This window comes from Chaetodon auriga, chromosome 13 (genome assembly GCF_051107435.1).
Source record: "Chaetodon auriga isolate fChaAug3 chromosome 13, fChaAug3.hap1, whole genome shotgun sequence".
In the NCBI taxonomy this organism is placed as follows: Eukaryota; Metazoa; Chordata; class Actinopteri; order Chaetodontiformes; family Chaetodontidae; genus Chaetodon; species Chaetodon auriga.
In genome coordinates, this window is record NC_135086.1 from 6,684,486 (window position 1) to 6,711,210 (window position 26,725).

At 44.6% G+C, this 26,725-nt stretch overlaps 1 protein-coding gene across 4 annotated transcripts in view; it reads right to left on the minus strand.

Moving 5' to 3' along the window:
- Positions 1-18,963, minus strand: part of LOC143330182 (neuropilin-2-like) — an 88,436-nt gene extending 69,473 nt beyond the window's left edge. For 3 of the 4 annotated variants that reach the window (XM_076746497.1, XM_076746496.1, XM_076746494.1), the window contains exons 1-2: positions 17,920-18,799; positions 5,945-6,125 (exon numbers count right to left, since the gene is read on the minus strand). In XM_076746497.1, the coding sequence (XP_076602612.1) occupies positions 5,945-6,125; positions 17,920-17,995 (257 nt within the window). In that variant the 5' untranslated portion in view covers positions 17,996-18,799. Of the gene's footprint in view, positions 1-5,944; positions 6,126-17,919 lie in introns of all 4 variants that reach the window. The other variant, XM_076746493.1, reaches the window with a different exon arrangement.
- Positions 18,964-26,725: the final 7,762 nt, after the last annotated feature.

The window sequence follows — 26,725 nt, forward strand, 5'->3', positions numbered from 1 at the left end:
GACACACACACACACACACACACACACACACACACACACACTCTCTCTCTCTCTCTCTCTCTCTCTACAGTAACAGACATTGATCAGGCAGACCTTCAGGGCATCAGGGAGTGTTAGTAAATCAGACTACTGATATTATCATCATTAGCTGCATAACCTGTGTGTGTGTGTGAGAGGGAGAGAGAGGGAGAGGATTTCCTAAAATCACCACCTTGGAGCTCAACAAATCTTCAAATTTTAGACCAGTAACTCCGGGATCGTGTCCAGGATCTCTTCAGTCTCACTCAGTCTCTTCACCTCTAACACACGCCTGGATGCCGAGGTCTTCTCTTGGCCCCTGTCTCCGAAGCTTTCTAATAACATCGTCTTTCGGGCTGGTGCTGGGATGCTTGTCTGGACGCGTGACTCTCCTGCTGGTAGAGTCACTGTGATGTTAATTCAAACATGCAGGCAGCTGCTAAATGCCAACAGCTGGTAAGTGAACATCCACGGCCACTCCACATGCCGTCCCTCTCACTTCCTCTCTCTGTCACATAGTCTCTTCATCCCGCGCTCCGACTTCCTCTCCTTCCCCATCTGCCCTAAGGCCAGTGTCACATCACATCACTCCACCTTTTTGCTCTGCTCTTGGTCACGTTCCCCCGGATTTTCTCCTGTCGGTCAGGCGTGTCTGTACGCTCACGTGATCGAACGTTCCAACATTTCTATCACGACGAATGCAGCTTAGAGGTTTCACAGGAGAAGGGTTGAGGACAGAGAACAGATTTAACCAGCATGAAGTTAAATGATTGATTGAGGCAGAGTACAAAGACAAGGTCTAAATCATTAGTGAAACCATTATCGTTGACTGCAGCTTCTCTGTCATATAAATCACTTCTTAACTCACTGCTTTACTCTGCATTTATTGTGTAAGCCACATAACCGTGACACTGCCTACGTGCGTGTCTGCCTGTTGTGCTTTCACTGTATATAAGTTCATTGGAAATGCTTGTATCTTTTGTTTATGCAAGTGTATGTGAGCCTTATACTGTAAGTTTGTGTTTCTCTCATATCAATATTACAGATAGCATCTGCCTTGAGTGTGATATGAGGTAAAGGAGGACTGGAGAGGGTGGAGAACGAGGAGAGGATGAGGATAAGAGACAGACATATAGAAAGGGGATTTATGTGATGGATAGGCACAGACTGGAGGATAAAAGAGGATGAAGACAGATATAGGCTGAGGAAAAGTCTATAAATGATAAAGAGAGAAGAATAGATGCATTTTAAAGAGCGAGACAAGGGAAGAGGAAGGAGATGAGAAAATAAGAGAGGAAGAGAGAGACGGGGAGAAAGGGAGGAGAGCGTGGCATTTGGCTCGCTGCCTGTGTTTTCTCATATGCAATGCTGAATAATGATTTGGCCTATAAAAGATTGGCACTCTGCAGAAGGATGAGGGCGAGGAGATGAGGAGTGGGGTAGGGAAGAGGAGGAAAGAAAGGGAGAAATCAGATGGAAGGAGAGGGGAGATTTAATACGAGGAAGGCAGCAGGAGAGGAGGGATGATGAAGAAAGAGGCATGCATGGAGGAGGAGGAGGGAGAAGAAGGTGGCACGAGGCGCGAGAGCAGACCAAAGATGATAGATGGCGTCTATTGGGCAGTGGTGAGGAGGCGGGAGGGGTGAGATGAATGGAGGGGAGAGGAGAGGGAGAGAGCCAAGAGGAAAGAGCAGAGGAGAGAGAGAGGAGGTAGCTGTCAGGATGATTTGAGCCTGCCCTCAACGGACCCTGACGCTGCACTTTTCCCTAAGCAGCTGTGTGTGTGTGTGTGTGTGTGTGTGTGTGTGTGTGTGTGTGTGTGTGTGTGTGTGTGTGTGTGTGTGTGTGGACGGGTGGGTGGGTGTGTATGCGTTCTTTCCAAACACTCCAAATAGAGATCTTTGCTTTCAGAGACAGAGCAGCGCAGTGAGCTCAGAGGAAACTGTGAAGCAGACTGACCACACTGCACACCGAAAAAAGGGTTTTATAGCTGTTCTTTGACCTTAACTATCTCGGTAGCTGCCACGTTGAGAATTTAATACCACTTTCTGTCATATTGATTTGCATTGAATACATTCATCATTTCAGAGGTCTAGTCTAGGAATACAAATTTAATCAAGACGAAGACTTTTTTTTACACACAGAAACCTATACATGCAATTCATATGTCAGGGTGATGGGTTGCTTGAGGGCTGGGTGCCTTGCTCGAGGGCACCTTTGCAGCTGGCACCTCTCCAGCGACCTCCATATCGATTGGTCCTTGCTGGACCTGAACGCACACACAACCACCCTCTTGCCTTTGAGCCAAGTCCTTTTGGACTGAGTGGCTTTGCTCGCCAAATATATTTATGGAAAACTCAACTTGTTGCTGTGTAAAGAAACGGGCTTAAAGTGTCGATGTGTTACTGTCATTAGCTGGACTAAAGCAATAGTTTGGTATTTTGGGCAAAACACTTACTCCAGGCAAATCTGGAGCATGTTTATTTCTGCTGTAAAGTTGGGCATTTTAATATGGGGGTCTATGGGGACTGACTCGCATTTGAAGGCAGCCTCAAGTGGCCATTCGAGGAACTGCACGTTTTTTGGCATTTTTTTCTGTTTGGCTATGTCTTCTTTGTTTCATCCCTGCACAAGCTGACTACGAGTTACGTGCCAGACTATTTCTTGGTGACTTCCAAGAGTCTCGACATCGTGAGACTAAGCTAACCATCGTCCCTGTCGTTTTATGTTTAATGTACCGATACGAGAGCGGTATGAATCCTCTAATCCAACTCCTGGCAAAAAGGCAAGTAAGTGTATTTCCCAAAATGTCAAACTACTCCTTCAAATATTCCCTCAAGTTGGTGATTTAACATCGTGCTGACAGCGACAGAGTGAAAGAACTGCCGAGAGGAGTTGTGACATTAAGTGAAAGACAGCGTCAACACTACAAAAATGATGTTGTTCTCCTGAGACGCTGAAGTCGGAGGCTGAAGTGTGCTTCACGTCAAACATGAGGCCTTTTCAGATTAAATAAAGCAGACATTGCTTTAACAATTTCACACCTTGCAAATCCATTACCTACAGACACAGCTGCTGGGTGATAACTGAATCCTGTCACCAGTGATGGACTAATGTGGTGCCATGGTCCCTGTCATACGACTGGAAACAGGAAGTCATGGTGCGTCATGACAGGCCATGGCTACGCTCGTCTTAGCAGGGGCACAAGGTGTTCATTGGTCTTCCTTATTCATCTCTCTCTCTCCCTCCAGGTGTCTCCTTGCACTTAAATTGCTACTGTATATGAATCTTAATGAAAACATCTCTCTCCGTCTGACCACCTCTCCATCGATTTTGCCCGCAGAGAAAGCAGAGTGCTTGACAAAATGTGATGCATTATAGATTACAGATTACCATCTTAAATTGCAATCAGGGGCATAATAGATTAGATTGCTGACATAATAAAACAACCCTCCTCTGACCGGGGCTTGCAGATTCATAACAGCGCCGTTTATGCGCGCGTGTGTGTCAATAAAGGTTTTTCTGTGAGCCAGATGCAACCGTATCATGAGTTTTTTATGTAATAAAGAGAGACAGAGAGGAACCATATTGCCTGTTCATAATGACGTCTTTGTCTACAAACACAGATGACGCCTTTGTCTCAACAAGACGAGTGTGTGTGCATATTCCCCTCTGCATAAACTGAGGATTAGCAGCAGTTTTCCTCAAAGCTGTAAGTTCCAAGCTTGAGAAAGGAAACATATGGACCATGTTAAGTGAATTTGATGGTGATGGAGAAAAACAATCACGAGACATAAAGAAAAAGAAGGTGAAATGTTTCAGAAAGAGACAACGTTTGACATCCAGGGTCAGGGCTGTTGCTGACACTTGGTGGCCAGGTATGTCTGCCCTCCTACAGACACACACACACACAAAAACACACACACCCCCGACTCTTCTCCTTGGCCTCTTTGCCCTCTGAACCTAACAGCTCAATTTCAGCCTACGCCTGAACACACACACACAAACACAGACACACATGCTCCTGATGTTGGGTGCCTGCAGACTTAAATAGCTCAGCGCTGTAGGACAGTTGTAAATAACAGCCTATTAGATTTGGGATTTTACCACCAATGCTGCAAATGTCTCACTCTCACTGACGTGGTTTAACATTTAATTTAAAGAAAAATGTGGCTTGTGATTAAAGGAAGCAAACTGAAACTAGGAACATGTTCAGATGCACCAAACATCTCACAACAAGCACAAATATATACACTGCATGCACACACGGTGATAAATAAATCAGAGCCTGTTGTTTTTAACAGTTCAATCAGATTTTTTCCACTGGGGAAACTGCTGGACTTTAAATGGATGTACAAAATTCAAAGAGGAAGAGGAAAAAGAAGGACAGGGGGGAGTGGAGGAGAGAGAGAGAGAGAGAGAGAGCATCGAATGCATCACACTGATCCGAGCATGAGAACAGGAGGGTAAAAGAGAAAAATGACGAGGACAGAGAGACAGATGGAGAAGTGTGTTTTTCATTTCCCCAGCACAGTGCGAAAGTAAAGCAAAACAGAGCAGAGCAAAGCGCAGCGCCTTCAACCTTTCAGCCATCCGACAAACAGCCAGCCGGTGAAATATTGATGCTTCAATTTCAACAAAGAAATGTCTGAATGATTTTGGTACATCTGAGTGGGGAAATTCGCCTATCTATAATTGATACGGCTGAAATGTTAATAACTGGATGGGAAAGCACCGGAACAGAGACATAACAGGAGAGGGGGGAAAAGTGTAAGAGTGTGTGTGTGTGTGTGTGTGTGTGTGTGTGTGTGTGTGTGTGTGTGTGTGTTTCTGCATTTGTGGGTTTGTATCTGTGGACCTTTACACTGATAGTGCCCATTAGATGCCTGAGAGGCAGCAGTCTCTCCTCTACTATGCGTGGGATGGTTCCATACGTGACGGTCCCGTGAAGATGAGGGAGGGTCATACGCAGAAGGGCGAATGGGAGAAGACTTCACAAGTTATGGTTTTAGAAATTCCTGCGTGTGTTTCTGTGTTCTGTGTGTGCGTCCCAGATCGTTGCACTGCCTGTAGAGTAAAAGCTGTCTGACAACTCTTTCTTCGATTAACTTGTTTAATTAGTTGCATTCACTTTGTTCCATTGTTGGTTTAATTGTCATTTTATGAGCTGCCTCTCCTACAGCACCTACAGCCATCTGTGGGAAGGCGATCTCTTTTTTGACAGCCTGTCCTTAAAATTTCTCACAATTTTTACGACGTGTTAACACTTCACCACTGCAGATGCTGGCCCAGAACTCCCAGTGAGGCTGTATGTAAAAATAAACATGACTTCACTTAAATTATTGGAAAAATCTGCAGATTCTCTCCACATTTTTTACTCCATGCCCCTTCTCATCTCATTTTTTATTGTTTTAGCCTTTACATCTAAAATGATTTGAGTATTATTAAGATTTAGTTTTTCCCCATGATTTCCCAGCATGCCTTTCTGTCTGCCTTTATCTCAGCGTGCTGCATCTTTATTTCATGCTGCAGAGCTGTCGGTCTTTCTTTCAGTCTCACTGTGCAACCAAAGCCAAACAGCCAAAAACAATGATGGACACCAAATCCTCTAATCTGTGTTAATTCTTCCTAAGTGTGAAAACCATCCTGGAACAGTAAATGTGTTGTAATTAGACTTTGATAATTAGAGGCAAGGGACAGAGGGAGGTCCCAGAGTGATTATTATGGGATAGCTAAAGCCAGAGAAACAGGAGGAGAGTGGGCTGAAGTTCGCCAAATGCACCCAACAACTATCACAGAAGACAGGCTGGTGGAGACAGAAATCAAAACCCCATCCTTCATTAGTTGCAGCCGAACCTCTCGAGCAAATCTTTTAATTCACTGTTGTTTAACTCCTCTAACACCCATCCATCCACCGTGCCTTTACCTGCAGTCCAGTTTCTCTATCTCGAAGTGCGGGTTGAAGTTGAGGACGATGCGTTGCGAGGGCTCAGGGGCTGTGATGACCCAGCGACAGTTCTGGTGAGGTGGGTACTCCAGCGGGTAGCCGGGGGTGGTGATGTAGCCGGCATCGCTGGCATCTAAATAGCCACCGCATGGCTCCGACGCTGGAAGAGGAGAGAGAGACAGACAGGGCGGTATGAAAGAGTGAAATCATCTCACTTACACATGTTAAGAAAAGTCAAGTGGAAGCAGAAACATGTTTATTTCTATGGATTTGCTCCTTCATATCGCCATGTGTATTATATGGAAATCTAGTTTTTCATAGGCTAATACACAAGTTTGCACACTGGAGTAAGGTCACTGATTAAAAGACGGGAATTTAACAAAGATCGGCTGAGCGGATAAACCTCCAGTAACACTCTGTAACTATACTAAGTCTGGAGCTCCATCGGGGGTCGATGGTGTTTGCTTATCATGAGTGACCAGGAGGACGCCAACATTCATGATTTCACACTGGGAAAAGGGGGGCAGAAGGGATAAAACGCGGATAAGAGTTGTGTTTGCAGAGACAGGACATGAGACACAAAGACGTGAGTGTGCGTGCGGATGTGGCGTCACAGGTCGCCTCAGCGTCACGACACACAGAGAGTCCATTCTGACCCATGAACACTGACACACACATGACACACACACACACACAGAGCGGACGAGCCCTCCAGATGCCACAGTCACTGTCACAGAGCGGATCCACTTGTCGACAGTCATACGTCTGCGTCGTGTCATACACAATGCGGCTCATTCTCTGCTGCAGATGTATCCTGACATTGATGGGTAGCTCATATATATCTGTGACACCCAACTGCATAACACACACAACTCCACTGTTTTACCTCTATGCCATCTATTGTGCACCATACTGGCTGCCCTGTTTGATGGATTGTGCAGACTTTCTACACAGGCTGAACTTCTTCTTTGTTCAAGATCTGCAAAACTTAAGTTAAACCATCACGGTGGATATTCTGACAGCCATCTTTGTTAAGTCAAAGCACTGACAATATAATGGGACAGTATGTGCCACAATCTGCCAGAAGGGACTCAAGAATCACGGCTCTGAGTTTGTTCATTTAACATTCCCAAAATAGCACTCCACCAATGTAATTGTATGAGATTTCTATATGGTATAAGTATATAATAAACATAATAATATAATGTCTGTCAGTGCTTGCAAAATATTTATTTTGGACAAGTAAGTATCTTAAGTGGAGTCTTAGTGGAGGCAGAAAAGTGCTCTCTGCTTGTTAAGTAGTCTATTATTTTGAAAGAACTACTTTTTTTTATCCAAGAGATAATTTCTGTGATTAGACTGCTCATTTGAACCGAAGCAGACTGATTTCAAACAAATATTTAGGCTAAAATGGGGGCCACAGCGGACCAGGTTATGCTAATAAAAACAGCATCTGTGAGTGTCGGCTGCTTACTGGGAAGTATTTGGCCAGTGAGCAACCCCTTAGATAATTTCCTGTTTATGAGAGGAAAAACAAACTCACAATCAAGCTCCTGACTGTGTGTATTACTGCTTCAATCAGTGCTAAATGAAAGCTGCGTCACAAAGAAAAACTGTGTGTTGTGTAACTTCTCGGTCTGTGCCACCGTCTGGCCCTCAGCGCAATGACGTTTTATTTATTGCCAGTGTGCTGAGTAGGGTGACATAGCCAAGTCAAACTACTCAGCAGAATACAACATATCTTAACGCTTTAAATAGACCGGCTACTGTAAACCTACTCTGGGAGAAGTCACACACGCAAACATTAACACACACACTCACGGCGTAAACACTTTATCGGACACCGTCTTCAAAATGAATTCAAACCTGCAGCGTCTAAAATCTCACTTTTTTTTTTTAAAACAAGGCTGCAAATATGCACACACATGGGCCGGTGCATACGTGCTCCAGGTCTGAGCACAGAGTGATTGATGCTTTGGCGTCTATGTGTGGTGTCTACCTCACGCTGTCTGCAAACAATCAGCGATCGCCCCTCTGTTACTCTCTTTGCCTCTGTCCGTGTCTCCTTCCTCCGTCACGCTGCGAGCCAGCAAGGCCTGTCTGTCTCCTCCTATCTGTTTCCAATCTCCCCGGTGACATACAGTAATACAGGAGTAGAGTTACAAGGCCTATGTAACCCGGCCAGACGCATTTCATCTCAGCACCACCTGGATTAGTGTTTAACCACTCTGGAATCTCACAGCACCATCGGCCAAACACCGCTTTTAGCACAGCGCTTAGCTAACTGTCTCTCACAAGAAATCTGGATAAGACAGAGGCGATGCAAGGGGGCAACAGATTGGGTGGTTAGAGAAATGAAACTGATTAATAACCTATTGCTCGGGACTCATAATGCATAAGAGTACAGATGTGTTTTCATTAGATTCAGTCCCAGTGAAGCTTTATTCTACTTCACTCTTCACTTTCAGGCGTCTCCTCTACCAACCAGTGCATATACAGTAGAGGGGGTGGACACAATAACATGAACAACCAAAAAGTCAATCCAGTGCAATAAAATATACTTTTATGAAGCTTAAGCTTGGCTTTTATTAAGACTATGTCAAAGATTTCTTATATTTTCTGTTGATGAAATGTGTTTTTTCTTTGTTTACCCATTTCTACTCAGACTAACCACCCTCCCCTCTCCTATCTTCACCTCTGGCGTGCAGCCGATCAAGACAGCGCCTCCAAGTGTCTGATGAATACGGCCTGTATTATGAAGAGGCAGGCGCTGCATGTGCGTCAAGTATTGTGTCTGCTCTGCTTTAAGGGTCTATTAATATCCGGACACAAACACACCAAAGTCATTCAACAATTATCACATCCAAACAGCGCAGGAAGTGACACACATGGAGTTGATGAGTGCACGGATGACATCATATCCTCCTGTATGAATTTGATTTTGTTTGGTTGTTGGATAGCGCACATACACATAAACACACATGCATTAAAGGCATGCTGAGGCTGAGCTCATCAGTCATTATAATGCAGAGCTCCTGCAGTGATAGATCAGTGTATTAGTATACTGGAGGGGTGAAGCATTTTTCTTTTAGGAGGGGGAGCCAGCGGCTAGCTTTATGTCTATTTACCAAGAAACTGTATGAACACAGCTTCCAAGAGTAAATCTATAGCAACGCTAATCTGTATTCCACACCACAGACCCCCTGACCTGCATGCTGGGAACAAAGTGTAATGTCTGTGTGTGCGTGTGTCAGAACAGAGGAGATGCTGAGTTGGGAAAAGCCTGAATTCATGATAAGAATCGACAAACAGGTAAAAGTGACGGAGAGAGACGGAGAGAGGGAGAGAAAAGGAGAAGAAGAGATTTGAGGCAACAAAGATGATGCTGTGGGTGTTGAGAGGAGGGGTATAATTTGTCCCATTAGAGTTCCTTTTCACAGATGCATTCCCACATCTCAGCTAATTGTCAGAGAGTTAAAGATGTTATCATGACCAGAAATAAGACTAAAATTCTAATAAACCAAAATCATCCTGTACTGGAGCGTCACACTGGACCCTAAACGTCTGTGATGAGCTGGTACTTAACGTTTTTGAGACGAGCTGAAACAGAAAGTGCCAAAACATCCCTATTTTCTCCGCCTCAGTTTGTCCCTCACAGAAGACACAAACACTTGACTGCAGTTGACCCCAGACTTCACACAAGACAGCTTCTCTCAACCACATCAGCATGTGAGAGCTTCAGGGAGAGCTTGTATTTAGACCACATGCTCACAACAAACGCATAAACACAAACTGCTGAACATCGCTTATGCCCCTCTGGTGCACGCACACACACACACACACACACACACACACACACACACACACACACACACACACACACACACACACACACACAATAAGCAGCAGTAAACGGTGCTAAGCTGTCAAGCAGGGATATAAGACAGGTCACTGCATTATTTATGGCTCTCCGCCACGTTTAGTATTGCATCCTGATAACACCTATTCAGCAACTTTTTTTCCACACACACACACACACACACACACACACACACACACACACACACACACAGATGCACCCATACAAACATGTAAGAAACATGCACACAGAGTGACACACAGATGTGTAGAAAAACACACATTTCCACATGGAGACGCTTTGCAAAATTGAACTAGATCCTTGTTTGTTGGCCCCAAATGCAAATTTTCTGACCTTGTTTCTTCGCTTTCTAACAGATTCATTTTCCCTCTGAGTGGGGAGCCTGGTTTGACTCTAAAGAGACACTTTTCAGCCTGTCGCAATCGATTTGCTAGAACTTTGCTCATGTGCAGGATCATAGTCCGCATTCATTTCCACTGCCCCGAGCCCGTAATGACAGCACTGGTGTACAGTGATTTAGTAAGTGTTTGTGTATGAAAGTGTGTTTCACGTAGCAAAACAGGGAGCTTGTTAAGAGCGACGGTATTATTTGGCAGATCAACTTATTATCCAGCAACATTGGCCCAAATGCTCAAAGTTTCACAGACTCATTATTGTGACCTTGTTGGAAACAGGTCCCTGAATTTAACAATCAATATACCCTGACCATCTGCATGAATGCCTGAGGGAATAAAATGCTAATTTTCCCATTGATTTCCATGTTTTCTTTTACTGTTTGCAATGCATTTTCAGTAAAATGGCTCGGTTCCAGAATCATGAAGCACTCACAAAACGCTTCGAGCACTGTTACCTTAAACGGCAGAAACACAGATACATGTGTAGTGAAAAGCTTTTGTGTGGCTCTGGGAATATCAGGAACACTGCAAATAACAGGCTGAAATGTCTTCTTTGGATCCAAACCAAGGGGCTTTTAGTCACCGAAACCTGGGAAACCTCAGGAACGACAGAAAGAGAGAGGGGAGAGAAAGAAAGGGAGGCAGGACCAAAGAAAGAAAGAGTAATGCCAGAACATCTGTCTCTCATCATCTGAAAAGAGAAAGTCAGCAGCTCAGAAAAGCTCACTGGACAGAAAATACAGGGCTCCTGCACGCACACACACACACACACACACATACACACAAACAGGTGGGGTTGTGCTTTTCTCCAGGTGCCCTGCATTAAGCCACAGTGGAAAACTACAGAGAGAAACGAGTGTGTGTGTTTGTATGTGTGTAACATAGAGGGAGGGATGGCGGAGAACTACAAAGGATCTGAGAAACAAAAAGAGTGATGGGAAAATATAGAGAAGAGAGACAAGGGCTCTTAAAAAAAAGAGAAAGGGATGAGTGTGTGATACAGAAAAAGAACTGACATGAGAACAAGCTTCTCAGCTCAGGAGCAAAGACACTTAACTGATCCGTGGGGCTTTAGAGAGAAGAGCGAGAATACGACGATGTAGAAAGGAAGATACAGTAAAAGATTTAAGATCAATAACGGAGAGCGGAGCTGAAAAGATGACTGAAGTGGAGCAGTATGACAAAGAGGAGAGCAGGTGGGAAAAAAAAGACAACAGTGTAGTAGGAAAAGGTAGATGTAAGATTCAAGAATGACGAGAGAGGAAGAGTTTCAGGTTAGAAAAACTGGTTTGGGACAAGTCGTGCTCGCAGCGTCCATGTCGTGTCATATCATGATAAATGATTTGAGGTGATCAGAATGAGACAATGCAGTCCTCCAAATTAAATCAAAGAGTTTTTGTCCACACCCTCCAGAGGGAGGGAGGACCAACCTGCTCAATGCGCCATGTGGGACACTTTCAAAAAATTCCTATCAGGTGATTGGATGAGCCATCTGTCGATCACCTTCTCCACTGAGAAAAGTCTTCGGTGTTGTTCTTTAGTCTCCTTTCACTTAATAAAGACTCTCCAGTCCTCATATCTATATTAGCATCTAAGCTAACCTCTTCAGGAGCCACGAATGAGCAGTCGCCTCTCTCCTCGCTGACGTCACACCAGCAAATCCAGCCGCCCTGCCAGGTAATGGCCGGACAGGCTCTCACTACCAACTATAATCACATGAGCCTTTAAAGGGCCCCTGCATTAGCTACCTGTTTCTGATGCCCTGTAGAGCAGGAGGGCCCCATGTTACTATCTGGCCCCATTAACTTCAATTGACATCATGTTTATGCATTCCTGTTCAAGTTTACCTTTAATCATACCATTGAACATGCGGTCAAGTGCTATGTGCTAAACCTGGAGATTACTCATATGATAGCAGGACCTTTTTGGATGTAGTTTACACCTCAGTTATAACAGGCCCATCGACGCTATATAAATAGAGGTTGAATAAACACAGGTACTGGTACAGAAGGTTCCCGGCAGCCTCATCTCAAGAAACACTTCAGATACCATGAAAACAAGCTCTGGCAACAGATATTCACAATGTTAAAAAGCCTAAGCAGAGGTTTTACTCTGAAAACCTTCATTAATTGTGTTTATTGCTCGTCTTTTAGTACCAAGATTCGCCTTCTCGTTCTGGAGTCTGTTACTGCTTATTGAAAATGCATTAAGAGTTGATTATGTGAAGCATTTGTGTTGATGAACTGAACCTGAATCTGGCGTATTCCTTTAAGCATCTGTTCAAAACGTAGTAAAAGAAGCCAACTTAATGCTCTGCATCAGCCGTTCAGGACTGAAGGCGCTCTAACAAGCCATGTGAATGGATTTCCAACTGTTGAGCTTTATTCTTGTCCGGGCAGAGAGAACAGGGATGAGAAAACATAGATTGACAGAAACAGAGAGAAAAAGTGGATGAAAGAGTAAAAAGATTTCCCACCGTGGAAAAGCAGGGCCAAAAGAAGGTGAGGGAGGTCTCTTAATCGGAGCGAGGGAAAACACTGACAGAGGGAGGTGTGGAGAAAGAGACAGAGAGTGCTATTAAAGGAGAGGTGAAGTGCCATGAAAAGAGGAAAACAACAGGATGATTCAGCGTGAAGGGAGAGAGAAAAAGGAAAACAACCTGTGGCCTCGCACGGCACCGCTCTGGAGGGACTACTGAGGACACACACACACACACACACACACACACACACACACACACACACACACACACACATTCTTCAGTGTGTGTGTGAGCGCTTTAAAAGAAGTGAGGACAGGCAAATGTTCTCATTTGAAGGATTTCCATGATCTCCTCTTCCCTCTGAGGACATTTGTACAAATACAAGCACACACAGGCTGATCTCCCCATCCTCTCTAATTACCCCAGTCATTACCAATGGCCAATGAAGACACTAGAATACTAACAGTTTACTAATGACATGATAACTGTAATTAGAACATCCTGCTGGACCCACTAATTGTCCTTTCCCTTTTAGAGACGAGAGAGAGGGGGAGAGACTGTGCCGAAGGTTAATTAGCTTAATGTTTATTCGCTCACTCCAAACTAGGTTGTTGATGTCAGTGGACCATGCTTCTGTTGCTAAATCACTATTATTCTAATGATGGGGAGGCTAATGTTCTAGTTTGATACATGCATTTCCTTTTTTAAGAAGCTGTGCGGCTCATTTGAATGTACTTTCTTGAGATTTGCGCTCTAAAAAGAGAAAAAAGGGAATAGAAAGACAGCAGTCTGAGCCACTGGATGACTGAGAAACACCTGTTACCTGCAGTATAATCAAAATGAAATCAGGTTTGGAAGAACTTCTCCCCAGTTTAATGGGAAATTTCATCACCTCTTTGAGAACAAACACTGTGGTTCGTCCTCTGTTTGAATCTGTTACATCCATCTGCTAAATCATCTCTTCAATCGCAACGTAATTTCAATCTTCTCAGGATAATTATTTAGAAAATCCTGTCTTGTCATATCTGTGCCATAATCAGAGTATCTATTGATAATATGCTTTAGCTCGGCCAGACCCTCCTGTGTTTGACAGAGGGGAGGAATAAATCTGGTTTGGTTTACTGCAGGTGGCTCCACTCAACTACTGCTTCCCACTCTGCTGCTTTCTTCTTATTTCGCTAAAGCCCCCTCGTGCTCTCTCCCTCTGCTTCTCCCTCTCCCCTCTCTTTTGCACCACCAAACGCTCCCTGCCATCTCCCTCTCTTGCTCTCAGTGCTTCTCTGTTTACAGCTTCATTGTTTCAGTGTGCTTCGCCGGGGTGAGAGTTCACAAGCACGTATTGTTAAAGCATTTCCAAGCCTTTTGTATACAAAATTAGAAGAAAACATGGGTAGAACGTGTATAGATGAGCTGATATCAGAGGCACTAATTGTCCTTTCTTTTTGTAGCAGCTGCAGATTATTTTGCTCCTGATATTGAACATTTATTCACTTCATGTTTTCACTCGCGCCATAATGCGCTGATGCATTCCCAGCCTTTCTAAAGTACGCTTGCCAATCTTCATATGCACTGAGCAATTATCTATGGAAACACAAAATTACAGTGAAAGGAACAAATGCAGTTAAATGCATATTTGTGGAAAATAATATCTGTAATATTTCAGGCTAACAACTGATCTTTTTCATCGCAAAGTAATTACACAGAGCGACCGTGTTAGTGGCAGCGAGTCAATTCATTACGTGCTGAGCTAAAACAGGGAATAACCCCATTGTGTGAACAAATGACATGGTTGGTTTGTTTTATTGATGCCCTGTTGGAGCTTACAAAGCATTATGACCCACACCAATGTAACATTTAATTATGACAAGCCTGCCCCAATGGGTAACAGCAGCAGGTTATGTGAGATGTGGGGCTAAAGCTTAAGGCTAGAAAATAACGAATGTCCTAAGAAGCCCAGTCACACTCAGGATGTACATAAACGTATCCATTGGCGAAAGTCTTTACATTCTGCAGTGCAATGACTTGTAACAAATACAACCAAAATGCAATCAATGGCAGAATTGGTGAACCTTAAAACTGTGTAAGAACTATCAATTTCTCTTTCTGTAGGCGGAGTTGTTGATTTTTTTTCCACCCCAAAAGTTAGACCAAGTTTCAGGCTTTTACAATCCCATTAGTTTGGCATGAGCCATCAACAACAGCCTCATAAACCTGCCCTTTGTGCATACCTGTGGGCAGTTCACCCCACTACTAGCTTACTTCTCAGACTGTGCACCGAGTGAGCCTGTTTCATCACGCGGCATATTTCAGCAGAGACACTATGGAAGCAGACAGCTGGTCTTGAGTGGCCAATTATGTCCGTTTATCTCCCTTCCAGGCACAGCTGTGATCAAACAGAATGAAGAAACAGGATCAAACAGCGAGGCTGAAAATCATTCTTCCGTTTCGTTCGCTTCTTTTTGCAGCTTCCCTCTGCCTGTTTCGGTCTCTGTCACTTCCTCCTCCCCATGCTTCCATCCCTCCCTCCTCTCTGTCTCTATATATACACTTCTTAGTCTCATCCTTACTCATCTCTCCGGAGACAACGGAGCAGAGGCATCTGTAAAAGTTTACTGCTGAGGAGGCTCCATCCTGCACAGCCTACTGCTGAGCATGTGTGTGAGGGCTCCGGTGGTTCTCGGGGTACCAGCAGGGAGGTCTCAAAGGGAGCTTGAGGGAGTCCCCACAAAAATGAAGGTCCATGTGTTGTCTTCTCAGCAAAATAACACTAGCTCTTCTATATAAAAACCAACACAAATTAGGGTTTTATAGTGGTAAGATAGGAAACTGCCGGTCATGGTTAAAAGGAGAACTGGTAATGGTTGGGGAAAGACTGCGGTTACAAAAAAACAATGGTGACTGGTGGAAGGAGACAGAAGAGCCATCCCGGTGTCTGGTGTCGAAATTTAACTCTACTCGCCACAACTTCCCTTTGAATTTCTGCTGTGCCACAGAACCTCACTCTATGCTTCCTGCTTTGTCAGTTAATATAAACTAAACAGGCCATCTTAAGCTGTTGTTCAGCTGTCTGGATAGGACTGTCTCAAAAACAGGCCCATAGTTTTTCCAAAGAGCGTCAGCAGTTCTCAATTATTGGTTAAAATCTAAACATTTAGAGGTGACATCACCCCAACCGGCTGTTCACAGTGGCCGGAGCCGACTTCCAGATTTCAGCTGAAGCCTCCACACATTGCAGTTTGTTCCGTGGCACATATCCTCTCACATCAGAGGAGAAATGTGATGTAAAGAATGCCTCCACTGTGCCCTCTGCTCACTGTTTTTCTCCAAAACAACATTTGGTAGGCGGGCCACTCAATCCAAGTCATGAGATCTGCAAAAGCCCTGGCTCGCCTCCTGAATAAGCCCTAAATCGATTAAATTTAGAATGCAACCAACTTCTCCACAGCTTCCCTCTCTCAAACCCCTCATTCACAAATTATGTGCACAAACAAATGTGTCTTAAAGCAGAAAGTTGGCCTTGAGGTGAAGATTTGAAAACACATTCTGATAGTTCTCTGTCTATTTTGCAGAGGCAGCTATGAGGAACCATTAGAGGCAATGAGAGCGTGTCTGTTTGTGGTGGAAAAACTAGTGACCAGACACGATTTAGGCCGTCAGTCTCTTTGACAGCAGACAAAAAATAAAAGTTTTTGCCTCAAAATGCATTATGGGAAGTTTTGTAAAATGTTCTGTAAACTCTTCCCCCTTTTTAAAGCTCATTTGGTTTATAAAACAAGTATTCTTATTGGCTGAGACACTTAAATTACCCATGAACGCACACCTGTGGCCGCTTAACTGCGAATTTAATTATTGATGCCTACACCTGGCGTCACCACCGCCAGGTTTGTTTAAACCACATCACCTAACATACTGATCAGAGAAGCTCAGTGCATAAAAAGAGTTTTGTAGTATGCGCCCTGTGCGTAAAGGCTGTATTAATGATTAAAACATACAAATGCCTACATTAAACGCATTAGACCTGCGCAATGAACGTGGCTTTTTGCCTTTCCGCCTTTGACTGAATGTAATTCGCAGAGTTTGTGCTGTTTCTCGCACCAGGGCATGTCCGTATGCACATAGGTAAACCTCTGATGGATTAGTGCATGCTTTAAACCCCGTCGTGCACACGGACCGGGGAAGTGACAGACCTCGCCAACTGGCCGCAGCCTCGATCGCTGGGGGCTGAGAGGAAAGGGAGCTCCGTGCGTCTGGCGCCGGTGCTGGCCTCCGATAGACGGAGACAGTAGCCCGGTCACTGTCACCGCCACCTCTTCGTTCTAACATTTATTAGGGGAGCCCTGTTGCACGCAGCTGCCAGCCTTGGGGTAAAAGTCTTTCAAGGAATGTTGTAAGACTAAATCATAGTGACACGATAAAGTCACTATAAACTCTACTGAGCAGCTTCCTCACGGACCTCTGGCGCTGACATTAGTCCCTAAAGGCATTTTATAGGAACATCATAGTGATTTTTCATTATTGAAGGGCCCTCCAGAGAACACTGATTGATAAAGCTGCAGTTTTAAATCACCGTTATATGGTTAAGATGTTTGTAAGGAGGACAGAAATCAATTTTGTCATCAAGCCAACGTCCTTCAGGACGGACTGAATCCGGCAGTGGAGTGGGACCATGGAAACGTTGTCGGTGCTGATGACACGAATCTGTGAAATCAGCTTGTTAGAAAGTTGCATTAACCCAAACGCAAATGTCTATCTGTGAATTAAATTTATGCGAGAAAAATAAGTGATTTTGTGTTCGCTGATGGCTCAGTACAAGTTGTTTACTCGCTTTCTTTCTCCCGTACCTTTCCAACGTCTGGTACCGACCGAGCGAGCTGGGTCAGCACTGCAAGACAGGACATCTGCAGCCAGGATCTCCCTCCTAATTGTGTTGGATGAATCAACGCCCATCGGCACTACAACGATAGCGCATTATTTGAAAGCGAGTGGTACTATTGACTGGTTCCCCTAAGATGTAATCATTTTACTCTCTTTACGCATTGTGGTTTGACGGGGAAACACCACATCTCTAATGCGTTTAACAGACTCCACACTTGTGTTGTGAATTAAGAAAATTTTCTCTAAAAAAGCGGGTTAATTTCCATTTAGCACCTACGTGTGACAGCGTGATTTGAGCGGGCAGCAAAAGTGTCAAACTTACCTCCTTCCTCTGCTTTGACCGCTGAAGGCAAGAGAAAAGCCAGTAAACATCCACAAAGCCACACAAATAAATCCATCTTTTCCCCGAGAAACGCGCCTCCTCTCCTCCTCAATGGTTTTATTCTTTGTATCTAAGACAAAGCTGCAGTCCAAAGTCCCCTTTTCTTCTCCTTTTCCACAGTTCTCTGTTTCTTTGAAGCGCAACTCAAGAAGTGCCCAAAATCCACCGCAAATGCCGGGTTGCGTTCACCTGGCTTTCCAAGAATATCGCGCTGGTTAAACGCTCTTTGTATGAGCTCTGTCAGCGTGTACTTCTTCTGCTGGGAAACCCAATCTGGGCCAATCGATCTCTAATCAGCACGATTCCTACTCTAAACACAAATTAAACCCTCAAAATCCATCGCGGTGCGCACAGACGGCAGCACTGTGTCCCCCTGTCAGTCACAACGCGCGTGGGAATATAAAGCTCGTCGACACGCTGGTTGACAGACAAAATCATAAATTTGAAACAAAGTGGAAATCACTGGCTGAAACCACCAGGGACTAACTGAAGCATCTGCCCACAAACATTAAGTTAATTAAAAGCTGAAAAAGTAACGCGAGCGTTTCCTCCTCGTCTCGATAAAATATCCCCAAATCTTTTGCTCCGTCTCTCTTTCCCGGTTGCGCATTTACTTCTGAGCCTCAAAGTACATGCGACTGAAAAAGAAATAATTTTCCCATCGATTTTCCTCTTGATACACTGTCCGGATAACAGTCCGTTCTTGCGCAAAAGATAACACGAGATCTCCTGGGAGAGGCAGCTCCGGCGTGCGTGCGTGCGTAAAACTGGTCGGGAGCAAAGAAACGTGCAGCCTCTCCGCTCTCCTCCTGCAAACTGTGCGTCTCTGCGCTGAAACGCGCTCTTCTATACCCTCTCCCGTTCACTCTCTCTCTCTCTCACTCTCTGTCTATCTCTCCTTCACGCTCTGTGAATGTCTCTCTCTCTCTCCCGGCAGCTCCGGCAGTGCGTTCCTTCCCCTCCGATCTCCGCCGGGTTTGTGGCAGCGAGCAGGACTGCTCACTCAGTCCCCTGTCTCGGTGTGCGTGCACGCCTCCCGCGCGCGCGCGTGTATCGGATTACAGTAGGCACCTCGGCCCGCCTCCGTATAGCCCCTCACTGATTAAAGAGCAGTTTCATCTCCCTCTCACTCCCTTCTCTCTCTCTCTCTTTTTTTTTTTGCCTCACCCTCTCTTACCTTCCCATGTCTTTCCCTTTCTCTGCCCCTGATGCATTTCCACCAAATTTCTTCCTTTTCCCATTTCCATTCATTTCCTCTCTCTTTCAAGATACTATCTCCATTCCTCTTTTAATTCCTTCCCATCTCCCCCCATTCTTCCTCCACCTTTCTCTCTGTCTCTAGTAGTCAAGAGAATAGCAGGAGGTGGAAAGAAGAAAGGTAGGAAACAGGGAGAGAAGAGGCCCACAGCAGAGCTTTATGAGCTTTGTAGTAGTGCTGAGAGCTTTAAAAGGAGCCTGGTGCTGGTTTACAGCAGGAAACGCTGCACATGTGCATGTAAAAACTAATAGAAATGGAATGGAATCTACTAAGTGACTTAATAATCAGTTACCAAACATGTCTTTTTCCTAATAATCTCTGACTTGAAGATTAACAGCAGAATTTTCTTTTAGAAAAACACAGATGTAGTTGTCATGCAGAGCAGCCATTGCGATAATAATGGTTTAGCTCCTGGATGCAAAAATGCAGGCCGGGACAAAAAGCTGTTCACCAAGGGCACATGGGTCAGTGACGAACAGAATCTAAACAAGGGGAGGAAGATACAGACAGCAATATGATGCTGCGGCACACACAGAGAAATGAGGCTGAATGGCAAACAACCAGGGGATAATTTCACATGGAGAAAAACACATTTGAGTTGACTGAACTTCTGCACACTTGCTGTCTGTCTCAGTCGCAGGATGCAGCCTGGATGTCAGTGGGAGGTGTGTTTTAGAGCCCGCAGCAACACCAAAGCCCGTGGTCTGAAAAACTAACCGAGTCTTGGCTCTCGTCATGGCTTCCCAGGACACACCCTGCACACATTCACACACAGATGCACACACATACAGCCCATAATGACACAGCTGAACTCACCATTGACCGCTCAGTAAAAATCAGGTTGTGCAATGAGTTATTACGTGGGAAGAAAATCCCTTCGAAACCTCGTCTTTTATGACAGAGGACGAAATCACACAATCGCTGTTGCCATGTGGCGCGTATTTATAGCCCCTTGAACTTTGGCACAAGCTTCTCTGAGAACAAGTACTCTCACAACTGTGACACATGCTAACTAATCTCACTGATCGGAGCCCTGTTTGTTCTCTGTTCCTGATCAGTTTTACTTTTACTGCGACTGGCCCGTGATTACCGGCGAGCAGGTGAATCACTGCTCTGAGTTCAGGACAGTGACATGTGACACACGCATGCGGGCGCACATACACACCATCAAACTGTCACTCAGATGGTTCCTAACATCTCTGGAGGTCTGAAGGTATTAAGTTCTTTTTCCATGACAGGTCTGTGTGTGTGTGTGTGTGTGTGTGTGTGTGTGTGTGTGTGTGTGTGTGAAAGAGAGAGAGAGAGAGAAAGAGCCACCCTTCTCATTCCTCGGGTCCCTCCAGTCGTACGACCCCTGTAACCTGTCCCTCTCTCCCCTCTTGCTCCCTCTGAAACTAAACCCACTGGAACCTGTCAAGAGATGAGCGCAAAGAGAAATCACATGTTAATATCAATGTAAGTTTGCAGTTTGTAGAAACATCTGAGTTTGATCAACAGAGAACAGGTAGTGCTGGTACGGTTAAATCCTTTAATCTTGAAAATGTCATCTTTTAAGGAATGAAAAACGGCTTCCTTTGACTTCAGGTGTTTTAAGATGAATATTTCTGCCTTATTTTAATCTGCACAGAGGAATTCAGTGCTTCCATTTAAGTGAAATAATGAAAGCAGTGTAAAATTGCAGCTTCAGTTTTGGTTTCACACGGGAACAGAGCATGCTGAATGCAGAAAGTACCTTAGATCTTATGTATCCACAAGTTGGCAGGGAGACCTTGGACAGGAAAGTAAGCAATAACCTCTGCGAATCATTCTGAATTCACACCAACTCACCACATGGACTCAAGCCTTCTGGACTTTCCCTTCACGCATTCTTCTGTATAACTTACAACAGTATGTTGTGAAACTAGGATATGCTAATCCATGACACCTTTTCTGCTTGCCAAGCAGTAGACTGGGTTTCCCAGAAGTCACCGCTGACATCACCGAGAATCCATTTTAGGGAAATGGACAGAAATGCTGCTGGTGCTCACAGACAGTCCAAGTGTTTCTACCTCACTGAGCAACTGGCAATGTTTGTATGTCGGAGCATGTTAAGACGAACACGTGGGGATACATTTATATGATGTCGCTCTCCTCAAATATCTAAACTTGGCATTACAGTGATGAAGTCCAGTTTGAGTCACATATCAGTGAGTCTGAAGATTTATCAGCCACCAACACGCTGCACAGCGGTTTATAATACTCAGAGCGAGAGACAGGATTTCACGGTGGAAGCTGTTTTATCTTTTATCACATCAGTCATGAGGTAAACAGTCGAAATCACAGAGTGATCGACCAGGCGTGAACTTGCACTGCGTTTTTTTTGCTGAATGATGACACTTCAGCCCACAGACTGTATAAAACATGGATGTGGTATCCATAGGTGGAGCATGGGCGGAGCTGAGTTGTGCCAAATGAAGCCCGGTTGCTCAAACCTAGCAGCTAGCTCTCACTCAAAGCAGCCATGCACATAAAAACCTTAATTTGGACCAGGTTGCTACCATCTTAATATGGGGGTCTATGGGGATTGACTCCCTTTTGGAGGCAGCCTCAAGAGGCCAGGCAAGGAACTGCAGTTTCTGACACTTGGGCGTTGCCGTTTTCATCCCCGGAGGTTGATGCTTGGTTCAGCTATTTCGCCGGATAACGCTGTGTTGTTTTACTGGAAGCCCCTGAGTTAGCAGCCCCATTGGGTCGTCATGCTGGTCTCAGTCAGGTATGCAGGACTTCAGGACCACCAATAGTGCTGAAATCCCTGAATTTGCTTGTAGATGCATTTGCAGTTAATACTTGGACCCTCACACACACATTTGTGTTCTATCATGGCTACCTATAGTGGCTTTTTAAGCTATTTTTAGTTTTTCTTTTTTACCTGAAACTTCTTTAACCCACTGTAACTAGTTGGACATGGTATGAATTTCATTTCTGACCAAAGCAAATGCACACTAAATTGGTGAACTATGGATGAAAACCGCCAAAAATGACATATTTGGTAGTTGTCACAGTTTTAATGGCCTCTCTGGCTGCTGCCCCTCTCCTCGCAGCAACCCTGACTGTGTCATATTTACCTTGGAAACAAGGGAGGTGTTAGATAGTCAGATAGCTTGGGAAACCCCCGACACCTTTCTGGCGTCGGATTGTGGGGCGCCGTGTCCGACCATTTCTGTAACTTTCCAAAAGCGACAATCTGACATCAGCGCCGGCTTCACGCTGTGATTGGCGAGCTGTGCGGAGGTGAGACAGGAGTCAGGGTTTGAATTTCTCTCTCTAGCTGTCTTTTCTTATTCTTGACACGACTATTTCTGTCACTCACCAGGTGAAGTTCGGCCCAAACGTCTGACAATCAATAAAAGATTTTGTTTAAATGACGATATTCAAGATTCTACTGGGTTTTTGTTTTAACTCAAGCGGCCGTCAATGCTGTTGTGTCACACTGTTCAAAGCTCATTTCAACACTGCACTCAGCACTGAGGTGTCTCTGCTCTCTCTAACTGCTGGATTGCATGACGCCCTGAGTGCCGAAGCTGGTCTTATTTATGCTGCTGTTTCTACTTCAGTCCTAACTTACGCTACTGGATTGACTGGAGAGAAGTGAAGCACACATGCATTTGTATAAAAACATTAAGAGTACGTGTGTGTGTTGCAACAGAGCTGTGAAGCCAGCCGAGGGTAAGGTGATCCTCGCTCTGCGTCAGGGGAAGAACTTGTCTGCTGGCCTGTCGACAAGCACTACTGGCCCTGTCCACACCTTGCCAACACACTGCATCCTCTAGCGCTCGACTCTCGCTCGACTCTCGTTCAGCTAATTTGATGAATGATTTTTAATTTCAGTGTTTTCTAAATTATTTTTTTCTCTGATCTCTATTGTCTATCTCTCGTTCTTACCACCAGGTCATGCTTTATTTCTCTATTTTTTTCTTTCTTTTATTTATTCGTCCGTCTGTTTTATTGCATTTCATCTCGTCTTTTCCCTTCCCTTCCTCTCTTCTCTCCACACATCGCCTCCTCCGCCCTCTTTTCCCCCTTTCTGTCCCTCCGGTGGCCGAGCGGGATTCACTTTCGGGAGTTAAGCGATGCAGACCAACTGCCTTGAGACCCCCCACGCATGAAGCAACAATATGAGCAGCTCTCTTAAGAGCCCCCGAAGGTCAGTCCTGGTCATTGGAAACAACCCACAAACCAAAAAAAGGCCTCTATTTGACCCAAAACAACATGTTTCAGCTTCCACTGCTGCTGTAGAAACTTAAAAAACTTCTCTGAACTCAGAGATAACCTCAAATCTTGAAAAAGAGAAGCTCTTTGCGGCCAGTTTCCAAGGATTCCTGCCATTTATAATGAGAGTAATATGAAACAATTTCTCAGCAGTGCCATAATTACCATATTTGCAGCTCAAGCTTCCTTCTGCAAACTTTTCAGTTTTTTCATTGACCATTTTGGAACACCTTTATAACATTACTGAATATCATCAAAACACTTAGCATGGGTGTGTGTGTCTATGTGTGCACGCATACCTTTACGAGTTCAGGCTGCAATGGCGCCCAGTAATGCTAGCAAAGTAATCCAAAATGCTACCGGCCCGCTGTGATTACCATTCCACCACCGCTTCCCTCCCTCCATCCATCTTTGAGCTTAATGGCACATGGAGAACGTGGAGATCTCCGAGGGACCAGCAGCTCTGCATCCATCAACCTCTCCTCACTCCCGCGCATGTGTGCCTGTGAATAAATGTTTGCGTACGTGTCCGTATGTCCGTCTGAGTGCAGAGCTGGTAGCTTTCTTCAGTGCATCAGATATTTTTCTTACCTGTGTGTGAGTGTGTGTAGTCACCTCCAGGCTCCAGGGACGCTGCGGCGGCTGTGTTTTTGTCCAGTTTTTCACCACTGTTCAATTTCCTGTTCCAAGATCTCTCCCAGCTCAGCGATCATGTTTCCTCCTCTGTTCTGTTCTTAAAACAGCAATGTTATAAAATCAGAGCAACAAAGATATTCAACGTAATATTCGCCCGACCCACAGCCATCAAAGTGTCTCACAAACAGACACGCACGGAGAGCAAATATTTACATGTGCATACATCACCCATGGACTGACCATATTTATCTGTAGTGCGGCAGATATTTCATCTCCGGTGTGGGTACACAAGCACTGAAAACACTCAGCAATGCAAACACACACACACACACACACACACACACACACACACACTCCCTGCGGCCTCATCAATAAGCCATATTACTGAGCAGGTCTTACGGGAAGCCACAGTAAATTAGTGTGTCAACAGTTAACATGGGCTGCACTGACATACTCATTTACTGCTGGAGCAGAGCTGAGACATGCTATGAGGACACACACACACACACACATAACAGGGTACAGATATAGACACACAGATCTGTGAAGATTTACACGCATGCAGAGATGCACACTTGCACGGACACACGGCCTCGTCGATGAATGTGTAAAGAGAGGCACACGTGCAGCTGACAAGTACAAGAACCAACATACGTACACTTCCTGACATTCTGGAAATATACTCATATGTGCGCATATGTGTATTTTGTGCGTATGTGTGTGTGCAAGTGTGGACATTTGTGTCTGTCATACCATGCCCAAGTGCATGCGTGCGCTTCCGTGTGGGTGCACAACTGAGGGGTGATAATCACAGTACAGCCTGTGGAGCCTGCAGGGAGTCCACTCAGCTATTAGCAAGGACACAGAGGTGATAGAGGAAGACACACTCACACACACACACACACACACATACATAGACACATACCAACAAGCAGCGTCCAGGGATCACAGTGGGCTGTCAGAGCTGAGCAGAGTCTGTGAAAAATGTCTGCTCTTTCTAATAACTTTATTGTCCAGCTTTCTCTTCCGGCTTTCTTCCGTCTGTCTCTTCTCCCCCTTTGTCCTCTCTATCATTTAACTTTTTTTTTCACCTTCTCTTTGCTCTTCATTTTCCTCTCTTTTACAATTACTCTGCTTTCTTTCTGCCTTTTCTCTCTCTGCCTCTTTCATCCCGTACCGTTTCCTTGTCTCCCCTCTGTGTCGGACTTTCTCATTTGCTGCTCTCTCTCTCTTCCCATAATGCTTCCCTTGCTTCGCCCTTCTCTGTTTCTTCTCCCTCTTTCTGTGGTTGTAGATAAGGACGTCCTCGCTGGATGTTTGACTCAGCCGGTAGCGCGGCAGCAGCAGTTAGCACCTTAGCGTTCCTCAGTGGGGAAATGAGAAGCACTGCCGAGATGTCAAACTGACTTTGAGTCTTGTAATTGAAATGCTGCCTCACTTTTGGAGGAGGTATCAAATTGGTATCAAAGTATTTTCCAAACGGACTGCAGTTAAATAGGCGAAAGCATGGATCACAACAATCATGGGCTCATAACTTAAGTGTTAATTATGTTTCAGACTAGATGTGGTATTTAATGTATGCTCACAGCTGTCGTTTGACAGAGAGCCCTGCATAAACACACTCTCAGCTGAACTGTAATTATACTGTAAGTCTATAAGATGAGTTGCCATTGAGCTTCATTGTGAGGTTGTCTAAATTAACTTTTCCAAGAGTTGTAGCTGGAATTTACTCTGCTTGTATATCTAGTTACTGTGTTTTTGGCACTACCAAGAGATCATTTTCAGTTTGTGCGACTATGATTCACTACTACTGCATCCTTGACGATAAAGTTTAAGCATAAAGATACGACATATTATGATCTATATATACTTAAGAAGAGCTTCTTCCACTGTTCAAACAGGGGGTTTCACTTTCCAACAGTCAGCAAAGCGCCTGCTTCTGTCAGCCACTGGCCAGGTGTGCAGAGGTGTGAAAATGGACAGAGCTCCAAATGCAAATTCCTCTCCACTTTAATCATATTTCATCTGTTACTTTCAACATGAACCACTGAACCGCACTGATTGCCTCTGTTTTGGCTGCAATTAGAGGCATTGTGCTTTCCAGGGAGAGATGGGAGTATAATTGAAATCAGGATCAGGTTCTGAACAACATTTGGAACCGATAAACGCAGATGGACGGGCTCTGTCTACATCAGTACACGTGTGCTGTAAATGGAATATTTTATTTTCTTCTCCTTTCAAGACTTCTTCCATTTATTAAAGCCCTCCTCCTCCTTTCCCCTCAACCTGTTCTAAAGTAGTATGTACAACTTTTGTTGTACATATAGTTTGTGATCACCTTAAACTCAGTGCGCCTAGAATGGAAAACTGCAAACAAGCAAAAAAAAAAAAAAAAAAAGTGTTGACTGATTGATGGCTTTCATGGACTGGGCACAGCTTTAACTTTTTAAGGTTTTTATGATCCTCGCAGCACAAAAAATCCTCATGCACGTTGGAAACAAAGACACTGAGTCGGAGCGTCAGTCTTATTTCAGGGATTTGTGTTCCCTGTTCCTGTTAAGTTGACATTTTACAGTTACATGATTTTGGTGTGACAGCTGGGGT